The 20968-nt window shown below is 35.1% G+C and overlaps 1 protein-coding gene across 6 annotated transcripts in view; it reads right to left on the bottom strand.

Moving 5' to 3' along the window:
• SLC30A6 (solute carrier family 30 member 6) overlaps positions 1-20968 on the bottom strand; it is a 48090-nt gene that overhangs the window by 17852 nt on the left and 9270 nt on the right. For 2 of the 6 annotated variants that reach the window (XM_081590304.1, XM_081590302.1), the window contains exons 3-12: positions 20564-20648; positions 16138-16180; positions 14624-14689; positions 9571-9651; positions 8690-8725; positions 7921-8015; positions 5654-5702; positions 5219-5338; positions 2132-2234; positions 1176-1223 (exon numbers count right to left, since the gene is read on the bottom strand). In XM_081590304.1, coding sequence (XP_081446430.1) covers positions 1176-1223; positions 2132-2234; positions 5219-5338; positions 5654-5702; positions 7921-8015; positions 8690-8725; positions 9571-9651; positions 14624-14689; positions 16138-16180; positions 20564-20648 — 726 coding nt within the window. Of the gene's footprint in view, positions 1-1175; positions 1224-2131; positions 2235-5218; positions 5339-5653; positions 5703-7920; positions 8016-8689; positions 8726-9570; positions 9652-14271; positions 14314-14623; positions 14730-16137; positions 16181-20563; positions 20649-20968 lie in introns of those variants that run through there. The other 4 variants (XM_081590305.1, XM_081590303.1, XM_081590306.1 and 1 more) reach the window with 3 other exon arrangements.

The raw sequence follows: 20968 nt of genomic DNA on the forward strand, positions 1-20968 counted from the left end.
ATCAAAAACATAGAAATAGAGTTTTTGTATTAGACATATCCAACACAACTCAGTCAAATTATGGACTTGTTCTACATCTAGGGATGACATGGTCAAACCCTGCATGAAGACACTCATTAGCCAAAAGAAGTGCCAGATCATTCACTCAAAATGATTTACTATCATACTATCATTTCTTCTTATTCCATACTGAGCCAGGGTCTTTTTTTTTTTTTCCCCAGTTTCTTATCTGCACCAATCTCTCTATAATTAGGTATTTACCTCCCTCACCCACACCTTGTTCAATAGTGTGTAGTTCTTCTCATCTTATTAGCACAGTATATGTTTATATCCAGTACTTGAGGTATCAGAATTTTTGTCTTCTCAATCATTTCTTTCTCTGGATTCTCTTTTAACACATTTCTGTACAACACAGGATGTTATTTGGATTTGAGCCAAAGGGAAATTCCAAGGACAGTGTGTAGCCCACTGGTAGAGTGGCATAGACTCAGTAGCTGAGACAAGTGGTCAGCTACATTGATCAAAGCGGCCTCTGTGATAGTGACAATCAATAGTTTTAATTACTCTCAACATTCAAATAATTTGATTACCTTATTCCTTCATTAGTTAACAGGTGGAATTTTACAACAATACAAAATCAAAACCTACTATGTGGTAAAGCAATCACCATGTAAAAGTGGCCTCTGACTTAATCAAAATCCTAAGTTTGAATATGCTTTGTGTGTGTGCGTGCTCAGTCTTGTCCGACTCTTTGAGACCCCATGGGCTATAGCCTCCTCTGTCAATGGAATTTCCCCAGCAAGAATGGGGTGGGTTGCCATTTCCTCCTCCAGGGGATCTTCCCAACCCAGGGATCAAACCTGCATCTCCTGTGTCTCCTGCATTGGCAGCTGGATTCTTTACCACTGAGTCACCTGGGAAGCTCAAGTTTGAATACAGAATCATGCAATTCACAGCTCTTCATGACAAATAGTGTGGTCTTTAGACAATTACCTTCTACATTTATTTCAAGTGAATCTGGCTTCAGACTGAGCAAATGGTCAAATTTTTCTATTTTTGTCACTATGTTACATAAACTTCCCTAAAATTCTAGAAAGAGCATGAAATTATTTGCACCCACTCTTTGTATTCTCTAATCATAAATTAAAATGATTTTATTTATTATTCCATCTTACCTCTCTGATAAGTTTGTCCAACTGACCAATAACATGGGGTGGTGTTGTCTGGGAGAAAAAAAATAAAATAGAACATGAATCTAGAGAGATAAAAAATTTTTGCAACAGTGGTCCTGACAGTAAAAAAAAAACACATGCATTTTATACCAGCCTTGGCTTTGTTTCACATGTGCCTTCACATGGTTTAGCAAAGAGAGGTTTCAACTGACTCACTCATAAAGTAACATCAGGAATCCACCCACGCTTATTTCTTATCTTGCAAAGAAGCTGCTATTTCTGTAACCAAATAAGCCTTAAGGAACCAACAAATCAACAAAAAAATCTTTAAGAAAGTAAAATTTTGTATAAGACATAGCACTAGTAAACTAATACCTTATTGTTATTGTTGCTTCTGGAGAGAGAGATAAAACCCATATGTTTTAGAAAAGACGTGTGGGAAAGGCATTAGGAGAAGTAGTGCCTATATATTCATCTAGTCCTGGGAAACCATCTTTCTAGTCAGGTGCTTGTCTACAGGTGTTCCTATTGTTTCAGTAAGGAGTGATTTCTCGTTTTTAAGTTTGAAATTTAGAAGTCTCACTAATTCAAGGATAGGAAATAAGAAAACAATCATAACTGGATTATACAATAGCCAAAATACATTTATTAGGGGAAAATAAGTATCTAAAGAGATTTTAACTAATATGGTTTTTACTTGAAATATTATTAGAGGCAAAGTTTCTCATTTATGCTTTTGTCTTATATATAAATATATGAAGACTCATTTGTGCCTGTTTTGTATATCAATATAATTTCATCTGGTTTCAGAGGTTATTGTTTGGCTTCATCTCCAACAGGACCCTCCAGTAGCTAAAATTTCATAATCTGGCAGAAGAACACAAGAACACATTTATTTTTATAATCTGGTAAAAGAACATAGCTAATTTTAAGCATGCATACTGAAAGATGACCATTACCTGGAGTAATACTTTCCCACTGTACACGCTCATGGGATACATAGTGCCAAATGTCATCAGAGCAATGGCAATGGCTGACGCAGTGTCTACAGCAAAATAATTACTAAAAAGAAAAAACAATTCTAAATCTTAAATGTATCCTTCACTAGGCTTCTTGCAATTTAATCCACCAAACTTTAATTATCTCAAGCAACAGGACTATTTTACCACAGCTGGCCACTACTGCAATGAGAGCATCTCAAAGGAAAAAAGAAAGTTTTCAGAATCCTTTCTTGCCAAAGCTTAAGGGAAAATAACCAATAATTATGTTAATTACTGTGAAGAGAGATGATGAAGAAAAAAAAATATTTCCTCACAATGTACTTTTAATCTACTTGTCAACTGTAAATATGTCGTATATATTTATTTGCTGCAACAAATAAAAACCTTTAACTAGTAATTTCTGACAAAGACCAATGGCATTCATCTGTGATTCTATCAATTTGCTGTAAACAGCAACTTTTCAATAATTAGTATTAAAAAATTTCAAATTCCCCAGGAATTTCATAAGATGAGATTATTAAGAATTTGTTACAGTAAATACTGTGACTGAAGTACAATAGCTCATCAGTAGTTCACAACTCTATTAACAAGAGAGACCGAAAATGCCAAAGGTTACAAGCTAATCGTGTACTCTTTTTCACTTCCTCCTATAAGCTGGGAATAGAAACACGAGTAAAGACATAGTTCCTGCCTTTGAAATGGCAGGAAACACCCAGGTGAAAAATACAAGAAATGACTTTGAGTACAAAGGAGAAGTCCTACAGGGTATCATGGCTGCACAAAGGAGTGAGTGGTGAGCCTACAGGGGTAGGATAATCCAGAAAGGCTAAATAAAAAAGAGGTAACATCTGAGCTGAGCCTTCAAAGATGGCCAAGATGGGGGCAAGATACTGTAGACAGTGAAAGCAGCATATGCAAGGGCATGAAAACCCTAATGCAGTGAAGAAACTATGAACAGTTAAGTATAGGCAGATGGATGGCTAGTTAAGGTTGGTAGAGGCTTCATCATACCAACAACTTTTAATTTTGTTAAGTATACAAAGGAGAGGATTTTGAAACAGGAAAATATTAGTCTAGATTTGCAACTTTTAATGATCACTTCAGTAGCAAAATAGCTGGTAACCAAAGATGTGTGAGAAGAAAAATCTTGAGATCAGAAGACTATTCCAATTAGGTCAAGGAAATGATGATAAAGGCCTCAATTTAGGGAACAGAATGGGAAGAAGGGAAAGATAAAAATTAGAGGAAAGATTAAACAAGAGTAGGAGACAAGACTATCATTTACAACAGCCAAGACATGGAAACAACCTACGTGCTTGTTGACAGATAAATGGATAAAGAAAATGTGGCATATAGAAAGTGAAAGTGCAAGTCACTCAGTCATGTCTGACTCTGCAACGCCATGGGCTATACAGTCCATGTAATTCTCCAGGCCAGAATACTGGACTGGGTAGCCTTTCCTTTCTCCAGGGGATCTTCCCAACCCAGGGATCGAACCTAGGTCTCCTGCATTGCGGGCGGATCCTTTACCAGCTGAGCCACAAGGGAAGCCCAAGAATAATGGAGTGGGTAGCCTATCCCTTCTCCAGCAGATCTTCCCGACCCAGGAATTGAGTTGGGGTCTCCTGCATTGCAGGTGGATTCTTTACCAACTGAGCTATCAAGGAGGTCCCATGTGGCATATATCTATACATAAATATGTACACTAATGGAATATTATTCAGTCATAAGAAGGAAATCCTGCCATTTCTGACATGGATGGACCTTGAGGACACATTATGCTAAGTGAAATAAGCCAGACACAAAATGACAAATATGTATGCTTTCATTTAAATCAAATACTCAGAATACTTCATAGAGACAGAAAGTGGAATAGAGGTTGCCAGGGTATGGAAGGAGGCTGAATAGGTAGAAGTTATTTAATGGGTACAGGTTCAGCTGGGGAAGATGAAAAAGTTCTGTAGATGAATCATGACGATGGTTGTACAACAAAGTGAATGTACCAAACGCCTGTGAAAATACTAAACTATATGCTTGAAAATGGCTAAAATGGTAAATTTTATTTTATGTATTTTTTTACACAATTTAAAAGTGGAGCAGGGCTTCCCTAGTGGTTCAGGGGTAAAGAACCTACCTGCCAATGCAGGAGATATGGGTTTGATTCCGGATCCAGGAAGATCCCACATGCTGCAGAAGAACTAAGACCATGCACCACAACTACTGAGCCTATGTGCCGCAACTACTGAAGCCTGTGCACCCCAGAGCCCATGCTCCACAACACGAGATGCCACTACAATGAGAAGCCTGAGCACCACAACTAGCCCCCCTGCTCACCACAATCAGCGAAAAGCCTACGAAGCAATAAAGACCCAGTGCAGCCATACATAAATAAATAAAATTAAAACAAACAAAAAAAAAGTAGAATGCATAGTAGCAAGTGAATGGTAGTAGTATTCACTCTCACAGGGAATACAAATAAAAGCAGTTTAGGGGATGGGGAAAACAGGTTCAGTCAAGGTGGACATGAATAGAAGATACGCTTTTTGGAATTCAACAGAGATCTGGGCTAGAAATAAAGTGAAGGAAACACACAAAGGTAGAAAACACAAACAATGGTATGTGATGTCCTAGGAGAGTAGGCAAAAGGATAGGGAGTCAAAGAATAATGTCACAGCATTAAACTTAAGCTTGCTATAGACTATTTCTTAATAGGCTTGCTTTTTTTAAAAAAATGTTTCACATCTACTCCTCTTTCCTCATTCAGCAACAATAGCTGTGATTTATGTGTCTCTTACTCTCCTCTTCTCTGTTTCATTCATCTGGTCAGCAGAAGGGAATTTAAATAGCTTTCCCATCTGCATTATAAACTGTAGTGAAGATTTCTTATTGAATCCAACCCCCTTAATTTTTCAGATGAGGACTAGACTTGACCAAAGTTGCACAGGTCATAAACATGCTATAAACTTAATCCACATGCATCCTGATGCCCTTAAAAATCAGGCCCCAGGAATGGAAATCCACTTGAGAGCAATAAAAAATACTTACTTAATTTCAATTAGCATATAAGTAATACAAAGAGCAAATGCTCCAGCAAGATCAATCAAAACAAATGGATTCATTCGGGGAAGGAAGATACTGCTAAGTCCTGGAATAATTCCACACAAGCTATGAAAAAACAAACAAAAAGAGTACTCATTAGCAAAACTTATGTAATAATAATGAAAACTGTATAAAAGATGACTTGTATTTTAGTATCATAAATCATTTAACAAAGAGGATTTGAGAACAAATCTCTCACTTGTAAAGTTCTCTTTTGCGTCATTAATTAAAAAATAAGAAAAAGTGAAGGGAAAAGAAGAATCTGATCTCTGAGATTCATATAGTAACCTCAGCAATGAATAATGTTAAGTTCCCATAATAGATGCGTTTCCTGTGCATTCCTTTAACAATATGTATTTTATGAAACCCCAAACATCTTACCTTCGACTAAGATCTGCAACATGCTCTTGAAGCCAACTCGTACTAGCAGCTTTAAAAAGAAAATACTTAAATTATTAAAATTACCAGAAATAACTATTAGAGTAGCAGAAATACTTGATTCTTAAATTTAAAAAATAAATTTCATCATGACTATGTAACCCTACAAAGGGATACGTTATATCTAGAACTTTTTTTTTTATGCCTTTAGGATACTAAATGAAAAGTAGTTTCAACTACAGTACATAGCTGATCTGATGGAATCAGTGAACTTACAAATGTCATCGTTACTATTAATTTGAAGTTTTAAAGGCTTATTATATTGCAAAGCAAAGCTTCCTAACCAGTGTGCTGAGAATAAGTTGCAGGTCCACCAATTACCAACTCTCTTAGCTCTCAGAGGCCAGTTATCTGGCTATATGCAGATGCCAGTCAGTGACTGACCCTGGACATGCAGCCTCCAGGTGCAAGCATACTCTTACTTTCACCCCAGGATGCTACAGAAATTCTTATTTATGTGTACCATGATGTAGAAAAGATCGGCAATCCATATAAAAAGTGGCCTAGAGCAGCAGTTAAAGCAGACTCTGATGCCAGAATACCTGGCTTCAACCTCAACCCTGACCTTGACTAGATATATAGCCTGAGACAAGTGACTTAATCTCTCAGTGCCTCAGTGTAAAGTGAGGAGAATAAAATGATTTACCTTACATGGTTATAGAAAGAATTAAGTGGGTTTTGTGTAAAGCATTGAGCACAGTGCCTGGCAGAAAGTGCTTTAATATTATTTTTCACTCAAATTTCAACTCATGTCATAAATCTTGATGTTTCTGCAAAATTTCATTTCCAGCTAATACAAATACAAACTAGATGATTTTTCTGGAAATAAACTTGGCAATATATATCAAACATTTAAAAAAATACTGTATCTTTAATCCATTTATAATTTTTTCTCTGAGAAGATTAGAAATGCATACAAGAAATTTGATAGAAAAAAGGTGGTTGCCGTTAAAAGGAAAAGTTGAAAATGTACAATAGACTAATTTTTTAAAATATTCATGACAAAATGTTATGCAAGCATTCAAAAATTATTTTTCAAAGATTATTTAATGACAGGCAACATTTAAGAGATAAAGTTAAGTGAAAAAAGCCAAACATAAAATTTTTAACTGATACAATTCTAAGTATGTAAAAAAATATACATATGTGCACAGAAAAAAAAAAAAGGAACAAAACAGAAATATTAATAGATGTTATCCTCTGGCTCATGAGATTATCAATACTGTTTTCTTCTTGTATCTTTCTGCTCTTCAGGGAAATATAGTTTCTAAATCTTTGTACCTTCTTAAAATTTCAAGAATGAGTATAATAGCATTTTAATAAAGTTTTTTTCAAAATAATTCTGATCATCATAAATATCACTATTTAATTTTCTAGTTTATGCAGAAATTCTTAAACTCTAATTCATACAAATACAACTCATACTTCATGATACTTAGGAGGTTGTTTAAGCTTGAATGGGTATTTCAGAAAGCTTTCTTCCACTGATTATCTTGGTATTCAAGTTAGTGATACTTAAAAAGACCTTCACCTATTTTTTCTTCAAAGTGTAGGTGTGTGTACACAGCCCACTTTTGTTTTTACCTCAGTATAAAGTGAGGTAAAACTTCTCCAGCCATCCAACAGTGATTAACCTGGTGTGGGGGAGTAGGATTCTGAAACACTGAAATTAGTGAAAAATGTCAATAATTTAGCCCACTAAAATGAAAAATTCTATCTGAATTTTTAAAGACTTGAAAGTAAAAGAATTTATCCAAAGGAACAAAATTTGGCTACTTTCAAATATATGCCCACCCATCATCGTCCCAGAGAGTTCCTGGGAACAAAGTTAATTAACAAAATACAATTATTTGCAATGAGCACATCAACTAGTCTACGTACACTGATGCTTCTAAAATGCATTCTTAGGTAGTTTATACATTTAAAATTTCATTCATGTTATCTGGTAAATGTAATTTTTTATCTCATGTAATTTAATATGTCAGTTCTCCTTGTTTTTAAGGAATATGTCATATTAAAACTTAAAAAGTTAGATTCTATTTCATAATTTTCTGCTTCATAATTTTCTGAAGACTTTAGAACCTTAGGGGTAGTCCTCTCTTTTCCTCAGGATACACTTTCTCATTGATTTATGAATCAATGAAACAAACAAAAGACTTGTTGTTATGAAAAATTAATTGGATTTTTATTAATGGTAAACAAAAACATACCTTCAGAAACATAAGCAAAAGGTTTATTCCGAATTGAAAGCATTGTGAACAGGTTGAAGGTAAGAGCCACAAAAGTACCAACTAATAATCTTCCCCTAAAAAGAATAACACCCATTGTTATTTTTTTCTTGGTAATATTAATATGTAATTTCAGCATGTAGCGAGAATAGGAGATGAGGAAGCAGAGTGGTCCGCTTCAGTATTTGCAGAGTCAGAATTTGAACTTGGTTTCTAGCTCCATGACCCATGTTCTGCATGTGGTTGCTCCACCTTATATGGAATCCCCACCCCTCCAAAAAAGATCCTTAGCATTAACAGTATCTTCTTACAGGTAACTGCTATTATAAATTTTTAGAAATGCTAGATATTTGGTTTATAGTCTGATCAGAATAGATCCACACAGTTAGCAACTATGTTGTAGCTAATAACAATTTCATCTGTTCTAGAGATACTACTAAAAGATTTGGGGGATCCAAACTATAGAAGACAAGACAGGGCTGGTTTAGCATGTTCACCTGGGTTTGGAAGTACTGAGGGGCCCGACATCACAGCAGGGAGGCCTTTCTGTTCAGTATAAAAATGTAGGGGCTTGGGAACAGTTAAAGGTGAAAAGAAAGAGTCTTGGGATTTGGGGATTTTGCTTGTGAAATATATATTACCACACTCTGAACTCTAGTATGGGCCAAAGTAATCACTATTTCATAATATACCAATTAATCACTGGGAATCAAACTTAATAGTATATTATATGTCAAAAGTAGAATCTTACGTGTGTATCTCAGGCTGCTCCAAAAAGCGTTCTGCGCTAAAAGAAAGAAATAATGTTAATGTATTAAAGAATCAAGTTAAAATACTTTATTAAATACATAATTAATCTAATAGATTCACAAAACTTTTAAATATGACCTGTTGATTACTAGTAGTGATGAGACAAGCAGACCCACAAATTATCCTCAAGGTGCAATGTCCAATCTTTCTCTAACAAACCTGCTTCAATGGATTTATACTAAGCATTAAAACATGTCTGACCATCAAAAGAGACACGGATAAATAGAAAAGTATTATGGACTCTATGGGAGAGGGCGAGGGCGAGGGCGGGATGATATGGGAGAATGGCATGGAAGCATGTAAATTATCATATGTGAAACAAATCTCCAGTCCAGGTTCAACGCACGATACAGGGTGCTCGGGGCTGGTGCACCGGGATGACCCAGAGGGATGGGATGGGGAGGGAGGTGGGAGGAGGGTTCTGGAAGAGGAACACATGTACTCCCATGGTGGATTCATGTCAATGCATGGCAAAACAAATACAATATTGTAAAGTTAAAAAATAGAAAATAAACTAATTAAAAAAATAAAAATAAAAAAATAATAAAAGACCCCAAAAGCAAAAAAAAAAAGTCTGACTGAATCCCTTCCTTTTATTCACATCTACTTATGACTGGATTTAGTAGTATCAAAGGTAATAAAAGAAGGGTATAAAGAGAGAGAAAAGTCTGAAACATGAAGAAATTGTACTATCAAATCTCCAGCATTGCTCATATTAATTTGTATACCCTTTTAACCAGAATGTCTCACTCAATTCTTTCATATTTCCAAAGGTGGCAAAGGTAGAACTTGCAGTGACAGTAACATCGTATACAAATGTACCTTTCTTTTAAAATAAAGAGAGCTCCTAACTGTGCCAAGACTGTGGAGGCAAATACAGCCAGGACTTCTAATCTTTCAAATCTGAAATTGAAAAATTAATTAAATTAGCATAATTTTTTCAATTCACAAACTAGCATCTCTAAAACACATTCATTCACTCACTACACATGTAACTACAGTAAGCCAAACACTGTTTAAAAAGCCTAGTTTCTAGAATGATAATAAACGATGAATATCTTAGATTTTATTTATTTTTTTATCTTAGATTTTAGAAAGTGTCTTTATACAACATATATTCTCTATGGCTTTTATTCTCTAGAAATATTATCATAATAACAGCTAACACTTAACTGACCCATCTTATGTTAGACACTAGTCAAAGTACTTAAGACATTACCTCATCTAAATCCTTATGAGGGTTATTCTATCCACTTTAAAAAAATAAATAAGTAAGAGATAAGGAACTTGAAGCCCAAGAGGAAGAGTGACTGTTTAGAGTCATATAGCTAGCAAGTGGAGGAGTCAGATTTTCAAACTCAGACACTCTGGCTCTAGCATTCACCACTTTAACTGCTACTATACTGCTGTCACATCTATATATAATTGCAGTTAATTGAATATGTCTTATTATCCCTAACCTATCAGTTGGAAGCCATGGACCGCGGTCTTATTTATCTTGGTTTTTCCCACTATACATAGTTTAATGGCATTCAACACTTGTAGTACGCACCTACACTAAAATTTCTCAAGGAAATAATTATGTTCAGAAAAGATAATAAATAATTAAGGATGTTCATCACATCGCTTTTTCTCCTCAAATCAGCTGGTTTAATTCCAGGAGGTGCAAAATTCAGGAAATAATAAAATTAAGGACATTCATCACATTGCTATTGGTAATGGAGAAATGTTGGAATCAACAAAAGACCATTATGTATTACTAAAAATATAACAAATGTATTTACTGACAAGAAAGGAAGTAAATGAAAAAAAGTGGGTTATAGGAGAGTATGAAAAAAACAGTATGTAAATGCAGCAACGTTATCTGTAGATATTGATAAGGTGATACTAAAGTGCACATGGAAATGCAAAAGGTGAAGGAAAGCAAAGGTCTAAAGAACAAAGTAGGAAGTATTCCACTACAAGATTTCAAACTACAGTAATTAACACAGTATAGAACAATGCAAAGACAGACAAATACACCTTGAAGAGAAAGGAGAACCCAGAAACAGACCAACATATACACAGTCACTTGATTAATGAAGCACATAAAAGCAATAAAGAAAAAACTTGATTCAATTAATGTTTTATCAAATTGAATAGCTGTATAGAAACCAATGTGCCTTGATCTCTACTTCAAACCATATACAAAAACCAATTCTAGTTTGATTGTTAGGCCTATATGTGAAAGGTCAAATTGTAAAACTTCTAATGACAGGGAAGAATATCTCATGATCTTGGGCCAAGATTTCTTGACAAGTACACAAAAAGTACTAACCATAAAGGAAAAGACTGATAAACTGAATTTATCATTGAAATTAAAAACTTTTCATGCATCAGAAGATAGCTTTAAGAGAATGAAAGAGAAAGAACTCCTATGGATCGATAAGAAAAAATAAGCAACCCAATCTAAGTCGCTTCAGTCGTGTCCGACTCTGTGCGACCCTACAGATGGCAGCCCACCAGGCTCCGCCATCCCTGGGATTCTCCAGGCAAGAACACTGGATAAAACACTTTTACAAGCACTTCAGAAAAGAGGTAATCTGAATGGCTAATAAACATAAGAAAAAGTGTTCAAATACTCATCAAGAAAATAACTTAAACCTACAATGAGATACCACTGCATATCCTAGAATAGCTTTTAAAAAAAAGGCAATACCAACAGCTGGTAAGGACATGAAGCAACTCAAACTCAGATATATTGCCAGAGGAAATGTATACTGCCAGTAGAAATGCAAAACCCCTCTGGAAAACTGCTTGGTATTATCCTATCTTCTAATGATGAATATATGCAAGTCCTACGACAGTAATTTCACTCAAAGACATATGCCCAACATAAATGAGCACCCATGTATACCAAAAGAAAAGTACAAAATGAGCATATATAGTTTTATTGATAATAACAAAAAGCTAAAAATTACCTAAATTTCTTTCAATAGTTGAACATATAAATGTATGTTGGCAATTTGGAATATTAGAGCAAAGAATAAGAATGAATTACTGCTATATGATGATACATATTACAATCTCATTTATATGATTTCAAAACTGGCTACAATAATCTTCAATGACAGCAATCAGAATACTGGTTACTTTTGTCAGTGTTTGACTCTGACTCAACATTAAGTCATTAATGGAGGCTTTGGGGGAACTTATAATGGTTTATATCATGATCCAGATAGTAGTTACACAAGTATATTTATCTGTTAAAATTCATCAAACTGTACAAGGATATAAGAAAAGAATAAGATAACAATCCATGCTACCAAGAAATTTATATTTTAAAGGGGGAGACAAAAAAACAAATAACTGATAAGTTCTATACAGAGAATTATAGTAGTCTGATGTGTAGTGTTAGTCACTCAGTCGTGTCCGACTCTTTGCAACCCCACGGACTGCAGCCTGCCAGGCTCCTCTGTCCATGGAATTCTCTAGGCAGGAAGACTTGGAGTGGGTTGCCATTCCCTTTTCTAAGGGATCTTCCCAACCTAGGGATTGAACCTGGGTCTCCTGCATTGCAGGCAGAGTCTTTACCATCTGAACCACCAGGGAAGTCCAGTCTGATGTGACAAGAGACTAACTAGGTGATCTACTTTAGAATTCATTTTAGATTGGGCCCAGTCACTTAATGATATTAGCACTTGGTAATATTAAGACTGGAATAACAAAACTGAGCTTATCTTCAAAGAATCAGGGGAAGAGCATCTCAAGGAGAGAGAATAGTCTGTATAAACATCCTAAAGCAAGAACAAGTTATATTCAAATTATAGACACAAAGACTGTGGGACAGAGGGCATGACAGTGTAACTTGAAAAGAAGCAGGCTGGGTCTAAATCATACAAGGCCTTTATAAACAAAGGAAAGGAGTCAGGATTTTATTCTCAGTATGATAGGAAACAACTGGATGGTTTTAAGGAGTAGAATGATAGCATGACTTAGGCTTAAAAAAAAAAAACACTGGTTGCTACACAGTGAATGGACTATAACGGTTGGTAAAAGCAGAAGTATGCGAACTAGTTAGGATTAGGATGCAGGATATTGATGAAGGCAAGAAATGAAGGTAGCTTGGTTAGGATGGTAATACTGGAGATAGAAATGGGGGTGGAGGCAGATTCTGGATGTGTTTGTAAGTTATCCTGACATAATCTCCTGATGGATAAACGTGGGTGATGAGAGAATAAACGAAGATTTTGCCTGAGCAACTAAGTGGCTGTGTATTTACTAAGATGCGAAAAACTGCAGAGGAACAGATTTTGGGGAAAGAAAACAAAACAGGAAATTTAGCTTGAATTTAAGACATCAATTAGACATCCATGTGAAGCTGGCATGAAGGGAACATTGACATGAGATAAATCCAGTGTGCAGAACTGAATTTTGGAATTATCAGATACAGATGATACTTCAAGCTATGTAACTGACTGTAATTATATTTAATTGCTCTCTCATTTCCTATTCTCTAAGCAATGAGACCAAAATGGGAGCTGTCATGTCTTTATTAAACCTTGTATCCTGGCCACAGGAGTTGAACTAAAAAGACTAATATCTATACCAAGGTGAACAAATCAACAGCTCTTTCTCATAATTTTCAGAACTAGAGCTGGGGAAGAGTCCTGTCCTCTCTAGCAGGAAGGTGAGAAGGTTCCAAGTCTTGCTAGAAGTTATCATTCTAGGAGAGTGGAGAAAAGTGGTCTGAGAAACTGAACCTGACATGCAGAGAAAAGCAGGCCACTGAGGTAAGAGAAAGACGATGTCCTGAGTGTCCCTATGCCAGCTTACCTCAGTATTCCCACACTTTGAAAAAGTACATTATCATTCCCCTCCCAAATTAGTTTGAGTTGGATTTCTGTCACCACCAAAAGCCTTGACTCAAGAGTTAAGATTTCCATATATAGATATCTATTCTTTACAAATGATTATCATAGTAACAGTCCAACTCTGTCAAATTTCAGTGACACATAAATATCTTCATTTTGCATTAAAATTTCATGTTCACTCTGTCCTATTATTTAAGTAAATAAAATCTGATTTTGTTCAAAATAATATAATCCCAATGAATGATATGGAAAAGGGTTAAGTTTGGTTCAAGAGTTTCTTCACCAAGGTTAGATTTTTCTTTCTAGTTCTTTCCTTGAATCTCAAAGGAATTCATTTCTTTTCCTAATATAATGAAAAAATCCAGGACTTCCCTGGATTTCCCTGGTGGTTCAGTGGCTAAGACTCCGCACTCCCAGTGCAGGTGCCCTGAGTTCAATCCCTGGTCAGGGAACTAGATCCCACATACTGCAACTAAGACTTGGCACAGCTAAATAAATGAATAAATATTAAAAAAAAAAAAAATCCTCTGATATAAAAGATTATTTCCCAGCTTTCAGCAATTTCTAAACTATAGACACAGAAATCTCACAAATTTGCTGTCACAAATGTAGTCTTATGATAAAAATACATCTCTACCACTGCATTAATGTTAAAATGTATCCCACTTACTTTAACATCTAGAAGATACATACATGAAAATCCTTTGTACTTTCTCTAACTGAAATAAGAAATTACCAAAGTATCAAAGACCTTAAAATGAACATTTTATGTTAAGATTTGTTTTGTAAAATAGCAAAGAACCTAATGTGAACATTTGACTTTAATATGATTTAAATTTAAACATCTGTTTCTTACCTAGAATCCTCTTAGAAACTTTTTAAAATCTACTCTTACTATTCATCACTTACACATTAAACAGGCAATACTTATTTTCTAGAAATATTCAAGCTAGCTCTTAAGTAGTTTAACTACTAAGTTTAATAGCAATAAGTTAGCAGAAAATAAAGTAAATTGAACTTACCCAAATGAATAGGCAGGGCTAGGTTTCCTCATCATTACCCAGTAACTTATTAAACAAGTTATCAAACTAAGTAAAAAGGCAAATAAATTCAGCATTAGAACAAGAGCTAGAGGACATACAGAAAGAAATTTAGCTTTCAAAATACTTAAGTTGCTAAAAGTTAACAGTGTTCACAGACTAATAACAAATTATTCTAATAATTTATAATCTAATCACAATAAACAACCTAACATGAGTTTTAACATGGGGAGAAACAGAAGAAGTTATGATATACCATTAAGACAGTTAAATAGAATACTTTAAACTCATACTTTCTCTACTCAGTAAGTTATCCACCCTAAATGGTTTCCATAACTGAGCCTGCAAAAAATAACACAGTAATAATATTTACTTGACTCTAGGCATTAAACATTTCAACTTTGATAAACTTTATTTAATCTATGTTAGAAGTTAAACTAAATATTAATAACACCTTGACAATATTCTAGATGAGGTAAAGTTATGGTTGCTTTTCAAGTATAGTGGAGATTCACTCTAAAACAATTTACTACAGTGTGAAATTCAGGTAACAACTATCTGTTTTAGATCCATCAAGAAGATTTAGTTATGTGACTCCTGAAAAGACATCCTTATAACACACCTCTGGCACAGATATTGGAGATCTCATTGTCCAAGCACTTTGCAATCTTGATGGGAAACATGGGGCTTCCCTGGTGGCTCAGATGGTAAAGAATCTGCCTACAATGCGGGAGACCTGGGTTTGATCTCTGGGTTGGGAAGATCCTCTGGAGGAGGGCATGGCAACCCACTCCAGTATTTTTGCCTGGAGAATCCCCATGGACAGAGGAGCCTGGCAGGCTACAGTCCATGGGGTCTCAAAGAGTCAGATATGACTTAGCGACTAAGTACACACACACTGGAAATATGAAAGGTCGCCAAAAGCAGGAGCCGACAGGTTGTCTCTCGATCTCACAATCATATACATGGTTTGCAGTTATTAATACCCCTCATTTCTTTTCCCATCTACACAGTTCCAGTGGGAATTGGTATGCTCTTAACATGTTCCTGCTCCCTGGTCACAGCTGACTCATCTATAGGTAGGCAACTGACCTAATGTCTGGGTTTGTTCTGTTGCTATGTAAATGGGATATCTTCTTCCAACATATCTTGTAATTGTTTTTATTTGTATACATGATCCATGTTGATAATTTTACTTATTTCACAGATTACTTTCCTTTAAGTAAAGAAAATTTCATAAATTCAGTGCAATAAACTCCTCTTTTACTTTTATTGTTTTATTCAAAATAGGACATTTATACAGAAATGTGCATAAAGCACATATGTACATTTTAACAAACAGAAAAAAAAAAAACACCCATGTAGCCACAAATTAAGGTCAGGAGTAAAACAACGGGGAAGTCTTCCAGACGTCTCTTTCTTTTTTTAAATGAAATATAGTTGATGACAAATTCTATATAAGCTTCAAAACATTAGGAAGAGTTTTTAAAACTTACCTAAAAAGATCAAAAATGGTCAGGTAAGTATAGGCAGTTAAAGCTGCAAAACAACAGAAAGACTGATTAAAATGTTACTGAATCTACAGCTAGGAAATACAACAAATAATGGTACACAAAAATATAAGAGGTTTTTAAAAACACAAGAAAGATATTAAGAGGTTTTACTTTTTAAGGAAAACTCAACAAACCTCAAAATCTTATTTATACACTACATAAACTGAAGAACAAATCTATCACACTAACAATACCTCACAAAAAGATACATGCGCCCAATGTTCACAGCAGCACTATTTACAGTAGCCAAGATACGGAAGCGACCCAAGTGTCCATCAACAGACACATATGTAGGAAGGAATAGCACTCATCCATAACAAAGAATGAATTCTGCCATTTGTAGCAACATGGATGAACCCTAGAGTATATTCTGCTTGGGGAAATAAGTCAGAGAAAGACAAATACTATATGGTATCACTTGGGGAAATAAGTCAGAGAAAGACAAATACTATATGGTATCACTTATATATGAAATCTAAAAAATAAAACAAACAAATGTATTAATATATAGCTTCCTCACCAAGGAAAGTCCTTATAGTAATTCTTAGTGGAGTATAATCTATAAAACTACTGAATCACTATGATGTACACCTGAAACTAATATAATAACATAAATCAACTATATCTCAATTAAAAAATAAAAAGAAATCTCAGTTTTTCAAATAGATTAAAATTTTTTGAAAAAGCTCATTTTATTATTTTTTATTTATTTATTTATTTTTTAAATAAATTTATTTATTTTAGTTGGGGGCTAATTACTTTACAATATTGTAGTGGTTTTTGCCACACACTGACAAGAATTAGCCATGGGTTTACATGTGTTCCCCTTCCTGGACCCCCCTCCCACCTCCCTCCCCATCCCATCCCTCTGGGTCATCCCATTGCCCCAGCCCCGAGCATTTGTCTCATGCATCGAACATGGAATGGTGTTCCATTTCACATATGATAATATACATATTTCAATGCTATTGTCCCAGAACGTCCCACCCTCACCTTCTCCCTCAGAGTCCATAAGACTGTTCTATGCATCTGTGTCTTTTATTCTGTCTCGCATATAGGGTTATCATTACCATCTTTCAAATTCCATATATATGCATTAGAATACTGTATTTGTGTTTTTCTTTCTGGCTTACTTCACTCTGTATAATGAGCTCCAGTTTCATCCATCTCAACAGAACCGATTCAAATGTACTTTTTTTAATGGCTGAGTAATATTCCATTGTATATATGTACCACAGCTTCCTTTTCCATTCGTCTGCTGATGGACATCTAGGTTGCTTCCATGTCCTGGCTATTGTAAACAGTGCTGCGATGAACATTGGGGTACACGTATCTCTTTCAATTCTGGTTTCCTCGGTGTGTATGCCCAGCAGTGGGATTGCTGGGTCATATGGCAGTTCTATTTCCAGTTTTTTAAGGAATCTCCACATTGTTCTCCATAGTGGCTGTACTAGTTTGCATTCCCACCAACAGTGTAAGAGGGTTCCCTTTTCTCCACACCCTCTCCGGCATTTATTGCTTGTAGACTTTTGGATAGCAGCCATTCTGACTGGTGTGAAATGGTACCTCATTGTGGTTTTGATTTGCATTTCTCTAGTAATGAGTGATGTTGAGCATCTTTTCATGTGTTTGTTAGCCATCTGTATGTCTTCTTTGGAGAAATGTCTGTTTAGTTCTTTGGCCCATTTTTTGATTGGGTCGTTTATTTTTCTGGAATTCAGCTGCAGGAGTTGCTTGTATATTTGTGAGATTAATTGTTTGTCTGTTGCTTCGTTTGCTATTATTTTCTCCCATTCTGAAGGCTGTCTTTTCACCTTGCTTATAGCTTCTTTTGTTGTGCAAAAGCTTTTAAGTTTAATTAGGTCCCATTTGTTTATTTTTGCTTTTATTTCCAATATTCTGGGAGGTGGGTCATGGAGGATCCTGCTGTGATTTATGTCAGAGAGTGTTTTGCCAATGTTTTCCTCTAGGAGTTTTATAGTTTCTGGTCTTACGTTTAGATCTTTAATTCATTTTGAGTTTATTTTTGTGTATGGTGTTAGAAAGTGTTCTAGTTTCATTCTTTTACAAGTGGTTGACCAGTTTTCCCAGCACCACTTGTTAAAGAGATTGTCTTTTCTCCATTGTATATTCTTGCCTCCTTTGTAGAAGATAAGCTGTCCATAGGTGCGTGGGTTTATCTCTGGGCTTTCTATTTTGTTTCATTAATCTATATTTCTGTCTTTGTGCCAGTACCATACTGTCTTGATGACTGTGGCTTTGTAGTAGAGCCTGAAGTCAGGCAGGTTGATTCCTCCAGTTCCATTCTTCTTCCTCAAGATGGCTTTGGCTATTCGAGGTTTCTTATATTTCTATACAAATTGTGAAATGACTTGTTCTAGTTCTGTGAAAAATACCATTGGTAGCTTGATAGGGATTGCATTGAATCTATAGATTGCTTTGGGTAGTATACTCATTTTCTCTATATTAATTCTTCCAATCCATGAACACGGTATATTTCTCCATCTGTTTGTGTCCTCTTTGATTTCTTTCATCAGTGTCTTATAGTTTTCTATATATAAGTCTTTTGTTTCTTTAGGTAGATATATTCCTAAGTATTTCATTCTTTTTGTTGCAGTGGTGAATGGTATTGTTTCCTTAATTTCTCTCTCTGTTTTCTCATTATTGGTGTATAGGAATGCAAGGGATTTCTGTGTGTTAATTTTATATCCTGCAAATTTAGTATATTCATTGATCAGCTCTAGTAATTTTCTGGTAGAATCTTTAGGGTTTTCTATGTAGAGGATCATGTCATCTGCAAACAGTGAGAGTTTTCCTTCCTCTTTTCCTATCTGTATTCCTTTTATTTCTTTTTCAGCTCTGATTGCTGTGGCCAAAACTTCCAAAACTATGTTGAATAGTAGTGGTGAAAGTGGGCATCCTTGCCTTGTTCCTGACTTTAGGGGAAATGCTTTCAATTTTTCACCATTGAGGATAATGTTTGCTGTGGGTTTGTCATATATAGCTTTTATTATGTTGAGGTATGTTCCTTCTATTCCTGCTTTCTGGAGGGTTTTTATCATAAATGGATGTTGTATTTTGTCAAAGGCTTTTTCTGCATCTATTGAGATAATCATATGGTTTTTATCTTTCAATTTGTTAATGTGGTGTATTACATTGATTGATTTGCAGATGTTAAAGAAACCTTGCATTCCTGGGATAAAGCCCACTTGGTCATGATGTATGATCTTTTTAATATGATGTCGGATTCTGTTTGCTAGAATTTTATTAAGGATTTTTGCATCTATGTTCATCAGTGATATTGGCCTGTAGTTTTCTTTTTTTGTGACATCTTTGTCTGGTTTTGGAATTAGGGTGATGGTGGCCTCATAGAATGAGTTTGGAAGTTTACCATCTTCTGCAATTTTCTGGAAGAGTTTGAGTAGGATAGGTGTTAGCTCTTCCCTAAATTTTTGGTAGAATTCCGCTGTGAAGCCGTCTGGTCCTGGGCTTTTGTTTGCTGGAAGATTTCTGATTACAGTTTCGATTTCCGTGCTTGTGATGGGTCTGTTAAGATCTTCTATTTCTTCCTGGTTCAGTTTTGGAAAGTTATACTTTTCTAAGAATTTGTCCATTTCTTCCAAGTTGTCCATTTTATCGGCATATAGCTGTTGGTAGCAGTCTCTTATGATCCTTTGTATTTCTGTGTAGTCTGTTGTGATCTCTCCATTTTCATTTCTAATTTTGTTGATCTGATTCTTCTCCCTTTGTTTCTTGATGAGTCTGGCTAATGGCTTGTCAATTTTGTTTATCTTCTCGAAAAACCAGCTTTTAGTTTTGTTGATTTTTGCTATGGTCTCTTTTGTTTTTTTTGCATGTATTTCTGCCCTAATTTTTAAGATTTCTTTCCTTCTACTAACCCTGGGGTTCTTCATTTCTTCCTTCTCTAGTTGCTTTAGGTGTAGAGTTAGTTGATTTATTTGATTTTTTTCTTGTTTCTTGAGGTACGCCTGTATTGTTATGAACCTTCCCCTTAGCATTGCTGAAAAAGCTCATTTTAAATAATGCCTAGCAATTGAACCAAATTTTATAGTTTACAAGGTACTTTGGGGGGACCTCCCTGGCAGTCTAGTGGTTAAGACTCCACACTGCCACTGTAGGGAGCAGGCGATCAATCCCTAGTTGGGGAATTAATACTCCACATGCCAAGCGACAGGGCCAAAACAGAACATAACAAGATACTTTTGGAATAGATTCCCTCATTTAAATCTTTCAAGTTATATTTCAGAATAATATAATCCATGTTAAGGAAGACATACCTTTATTTAAAGTGAGAACAATAATAGTGAAATTAATAATTAACTGTATAAAAATAAGAACAGTGACATACCTATACTGTTAGTGGAACTGCACCACATTAGCAGGAAGCCAGTACATGTTAAGTTTATTGCACCAAAGAGCAGTATCTTCCAGGACTGTGAAAAGGAAAATCATTCTTATTTGTACAACACCGAGTCCTTGGGTCCACTCAAGTTTTGTGATTCATACTCTAATAGTCAAAGCAATAAGCACAACCTGTTTTAAAAAACTGAATGGTTACAGTTTCTAAAACTTCCAAAAAAAATCATCAACCAAGTTATTATTTAATATATAAATCTAAAAGGATAATTTGAGAAGGGGAATTATTCAAGAGAAAATAAATTCTGACATATAAATTCTCAAATAGTTGAGAAAATACGATGACATTTGAATATAATTTTGACTCTATAAACATGTATATGGAGACAGCGGTAAA

This window comes from Giraffa tippelskirchi, chromosome 4, assembly GCF_054371585.1.
Source record: "Giraffa tippelskirchi isolate mGirTip1 chromosome 4, T2T-mGirTip1v1.2.pri, whole genome shotgun sequence".
Lineage (NCBI taxonomy): Eukaryota > Metazoa > Chordata > Mammalia > Artiodactyla > Giraffidae > Giraffa > Giraffa tippelskirchi.